A 4,830-nucleotide genomic window follows, 5' to 3' on the forward strand; every position below is an offset into this window, starting at 1 on the left:
TCTGCAACTGTGATTGCCTAAAGTATCTCCTGTAGCTCAAAGGAGGTCCTGGACCATCATAACCTCCTCCCCATCTCTAGCAGCCAGAGGTCAGGAAGCACTGTTCTGAGAGTATCAATCTCTCTCTAGAAGACCAGGAAGTGTAGTGCACTTGACTTCATGCCAAGATACTACTTACAGTGCCTTAATTGCCAGGCAATGGTCCTCTGGGCTATAAAAGTAACAACAAGGCAGAGAAAGTCCTCCTTTCACCCTTTCTCTAGGTGAGATTGCTTCCTCTCCAGCTCACGGCAGTCCTTTCAGAAGAGCAGGGATCCTCTTTGGTGAGAATTTCTAGGGTGGGCCATGACACCTGGAGATGAAGGCCAGCTATTGGGGGAAACTGACTTAGGAAGTTCGTGGTGAAACCATGTCCTTAGCTAAAGGTCTGATTGCTCTTCAACACAATTGCCTAGAATTTTCTAGTACATAGAGAGTCTCTCTACCTGCCTCCCCTGCCTCCAGAGGAGTAATTTCTTGGCTAATTCAGCCAGTTCATTCGTGGAAGGAGATCTACCATCTTTCAGACCCACCCAAGTGAGGAAGACGGTTTCCTTTGATGCTTCTATGACAGATAGGGCTACTTTTAATGTGTTTTTGTTTTTCTCTTTTTGCTCCCTCAAAGAGCCATATGTAGCACAAAGCAAGGGCTTTAAAATTCTGGTTTATGGGATAATTAAGTAAATGAGCAACTGAATGAGTGAACTAATGGACCACACAGCCCAGTGTGTGGGATACTGGTTCCATGGCTGAGCCCCGTATCTCTGACCCTTTCATCTTCATCTGGGCCTCCTGCAGTGTTCTTGGGAGTTGTCATGTTCTGGTCCTCAGTCTCGAAGAGCCTCCTTGCTGTCTTTGTTGTCACGGAGTTTGCTGTGATCTTTGTGGGTAAGAGTCAAAAAGAGGGGCCAGAGAAACGGCTCAGAGCTTAGGAGCACTTGCTGACTTTGCAGAGGACCTGGGTTCAGTTCCCAGCACCCACAGGACTCACAACTATCTGTAACTCTAGTTCTGGGAGATCCAACACGCTCTTCTGGTCTTACACATATGTGATGCACTTAGACGCATGCATGCAAACTACTAAGACACATAAAGTGAAAATAGATAAATCAAATCTTAAGAAAAGAGGAAGTAGACAAGAGACCCCTTTCTCCCAAAGATGGGAAGAGGAGGTGGGTAGACCGTGGGCTGCATGGGCTGCTCGAGTGGAGAGCTAAATGGCTCCCTGATTCCCAGGGTTCTTGGCATGTTGGAACCAGCGGCTTCAGTGCCCTTTGACGGTGTTTTGCTCATGTTTATTTCTTCCTTTAGAGAGTTTCATTTGTGAAAACTCTGCGTGCACAAATGGACAGTGTCAGCCCGCGGGCACATGCGAGACCTCCAAAAGCTGCTTCAGCCAAATACAGGAATTTAAAATGCCAGGTGAGTCACCCTTTGTTCCATTATGCCTCTTTCAAGGTATCCTCCCGTGCTCTCAGGTTGGGGTTGGGAGTGTAGCTGCTTCAGGGTGGTGGGGATGAAGCACAGGGGTCAAAGCGGAAGGCGTCAGAGACACTGGCTCCTGCAGCATGCTCGTTCACCCAGTTTGGAGTGCTCACTCCCACCCTCCCCTACTTTTCCTTGCAGTGCTGGGGATCAAACTCACAGTATCTTGCACGCTAAGCTCTACCTCAGAACACCCCCTTTGTAACAGATCATCCCCCTGTAGCTTTGCTCTCTGAAACAGAGGGTCCCTTTGGAGAGGTAAGAGTATCCAGTGATGGAACAAGATTTATTTCCACACTGGAGGCTTCGTTCTCTCTGGGGCTCAGAAGGGACATTTTTATGAGGGGTTTTGGTTGTCTGCAGAGTTGTCCACAAACCTAAGTGTCCAGCAGAAAGGCTGTTCTCTAGATGAATGTACTGGACTGGCATTCTCGGCGACACTGGGGGACCAACGGACATTTAGATATGACCAGCGATGCTGCGCTACTGATAAGTGCAACCAACTGGACACTCAACGTGAGTGAAGTTCATTTCTGCCCCCTTGGTACCTGCTCCATGCCCTCTTGGTACCTGCGCCATGGCTCCTCGGTACCCGCACCATGGCTCCTCTGGCTTCTGTGGACTCCTCCCTGCACTGGGATGCAGAAATGCTGCTCGTTAGTCTTTCTTTTCCCCGAGGCCACTGTCCTTTGGAAGTGCAAGGGTAGATACAAGCCTTGTACCTGGGTGGGAAGATGAATGACTGTTAAAAGCCATGCACGAGAGCGTGTGCCTGCATGTGCCTGCATGCACCTCTCTCTCTCTCTCTCTCTCTCTCTCTCTCTCTCTCTCTGTCTGTCTGTGTTTGTCTCTCTCTCTGTCTGTGTCTCTCTGTCTCTGTCTCTCTCTGTGTTTGTTGTACCTGGCTAATTCCTTACCCTTTGATCAGCATTTTTTTAGATTGAAGATTATTTTCTTTTCTGATATCTAGGAATTTTTCTCCTGCCACAGTAGAGAGGCAAGAGACTGAAGAAATGTAAAGATATTTGGGTGTACATCAATAACCAAAGGATCTTGGGAACTTGGCTTTACCTGTTCTTCTTACGTCATTTTAGTTGTATTTTTGTTTTGTTTTGAACAATTATGAAAGAACAATGATATTGGATCTGGTGAGTGAGGGAGTGATGTTCTCAGCTATTGTTTCCTGTCTATTCCTCAAGATTAATACTTTTTTTTTTTTTAAATCTCCCCACTCAGCATCTCAGGTGCCTGCAAAAGCCAATGGTGTTCAGTGTTTTGCCTGCTATATGGAGGCAGGCAAGCTGTGTATTCCAACTCTCCTGAAGTGCACGGGGAACGAGAAGAAGTGTGTTGTCGTCATCGGCACAGGTATGATTCTCTCCTCAAGCATCGTGCTTTTCTCACCGTCAAGGGTACAGTGTTTCATTTATCACCATTTATCACCACACAGCCAATTATGCCACAATGTAACGGGGGAAACGGGAAATATTTGTCACCACTCGGTATCCGCAAGTCTATACGCAGGAAGCAGCATTGCCGTGTGGCTGTCTCATGAAGCTGAGTTCTGTTGTCAGTTTGTGGGGAATCCACAACAGTTTCCTTAGTGGAGCCGGGGTAGAATAGACAGATACCTTAGAAGGATTTTAGTCAACATTGAAGTCCTACATCTAGTCTTTTTCCCCATGTGCCTCAAGATCATCTTTCCTAGTGAGTAGGCATCCAGAGACCTCAGTGTTGGGATTGTGTCTGAGATTCGAGGGTCCCTGTAAACTAAACTAAGGTTCCTCCTAAACTGGGGGAGACAATAGGATCAGAGGATACTAAAGCTGGACCTCTGCACGCGTGGGATGGTACTTGACACACACACATCTCAGGCAAGAGGCAGAGGTTGTGGATTCTGGACCATCCTTAGCACAGTTTCCTTTCCTAATGGATGTGGGTGAGGAGGGCAGAAGAAAGGGGGAAACTAACTCCTGGGTCTTTTTCTCAGCTGCTGGAAGCAGTAGTCCCCTTTCAGTAGTGATGGTCGGATCGGGCTGTGCGACAGAAAGTGCCTGCAACCTGAATATGACCGTTTTGGACTTTGTAAATATCCGCACCTTCTGCTCCAGCGGGTTCCCTGTACTTCCAACCCCCTCATCAGTTACGGATAGCGTGGGCCTTCGACCGACATCCATCTCAACAGTGCCAATTCTGATTAGTCTCCTCCTGCTGAAAGTCTTGGTTTGATCTTCCAGGCTCAGGCCATCCCACAGTCCTACACACACACTTGGAGGGCTTCCTTCAGTGAGAATCAAAAGTCTGTGACTTCTTGATGTTTTTGTATTTCAGCATTTAAAAACTCCAATCCATTTTCAGTTTTACTTAATTTTAAAAATTGTGTGCACAGGTGTTCGTGTGTGTGTGTGTGTGTGTGTGTGTGTGTGTGTGTGTTGCGAGTGGCATCCAGGTGAGTTCAGAAGGGAGTATCAGATCTCCTTCGGCTGCGGTTACAGGTATTGTGAAATTCTTGATGTAGGTGCTAAGAACTGAACTCCTGTTCTCTGTAAGACCATGATTTTAATTGCTGAGCCATCTCTGTAGGCCCCTATGAGCCATTCTGTAGCAACCTCTTCTTTGTTTGTAGCATGTCTGAGACATCTGAGCTGACGTTCATGAGGTTCTCTTTACCCTTATTACTGTTTCTGAGACTCCTAATGGTCAGCCTTTCCATCTTATTCAGGCCTCCTGAAGGGCATCGCTCCAGTCAGAGCCTGGACTCACCTTTGATCCCAGCAACAGCAGAGACTTTCAGACCATCAGCCCCCAAATGCCCTCAATGGAAACATTTGCCCCCACAGACAAGCAAGTTTGTCCCTCAGGCAGAACACCTATTTCATGGGAACCAGACTGTTTCAAGAGACAAGTCTTCTACTAGATGGTGCAGTTGTGTGCAGTTAACACAGGATTTTAGAGTTGCTGGCTCAAGTTGCAAACACACACACACACACACACACACACACACACACACACCATTAAGTAAATTTCAACTTGGGATTAGGATATAATTTATGATGAGTTCTGAAATGTCCCTAGATATATTAGTTAGCATCTTTGATCATAAAAATAAAATCTTTACAAACACTGGAAAACACTGGCACTGCTCTGCTTCCCAGCCTTGAGTTTAATACCTTTCTCATGTCACTGTTTTGTGACACACACACTTCTTTCTCCATCCCCTGAGAAAACAATCAATAAGCAACCACTTACTGTCCAGATCAGAGTGATCATGTTCATGTGCAGGGGTGACGGTGGGTACATTCACAA

At 46.7% G+C, this 4,830-nt stretch overlaps 1 protein-coding gene across 1 annotated transcript; it reads left to right on the top strand.

The window, feature by feature from the left end:
• The first annotated feature begins 249 nt into the window (after positions 1-249).
• LOC110331303 (protein RoBo-1-like) lies at positions 250-3,875 on the top strand. The gene is made up of 6 exons (XM_021211788.1): positions 250-323; positions 838-927; positions 1,351-1,461; positions 1,888-2,040; positions 2,761-2,892; positions 3,515-3,875. Exons 2-6 carry the CDS (start codon positions 855-857, stop codon positions 3,751-3,753), a joined length of 708 nt encoding a protein of 235 aa, XP_021067447.1. The 5' UTR covers positions 250-323; positions 838-854; the 3' UTR covers positions 3,754-3,875.
• Positions 3,876-4,830: the final 955 nt, after the last annotated feature.

Source organism: Mus pahari, chromosome 14 (genome assembly GCF_900095145.1).
Source record: "Mus pahari chromosome 14, PAHARI_EIJ_v1.1, whole genome shotgun sequence".
Classification (NCBI taxonomy): domain Eukaryota; kingdom Metazoa; phylum Chordata; class Mammalia; order Rodentia; family Muridae; genus Mus; species Mus pahari.

Excerpts from the sequence above, each read along its gene's own strand:
- LOC110331303 (XM_021211788.1), top strand. The coding sequence starts at position 855 with ATGTTCTGGTCCTCAGTCTCGAAGAGCCTCCTTGCTGTCTTTGTTGTC. Across the intron at positions 2,041-2,760 it reads CAACCAACTGGACACTCAAC|CATCTCAGGTGCCTGCAAAA; the intron begins GTGAGTGAAGTT and ends CTCCCCACTCAG. Across the intron at positions 2,893-3,514 it reads TGTTGTCGTCATCGGCACAG|CTGCTGGAAGCAGTAGTCCC; the intron begins GTATGATTCTCT and ends TCTTTTTCTCAG.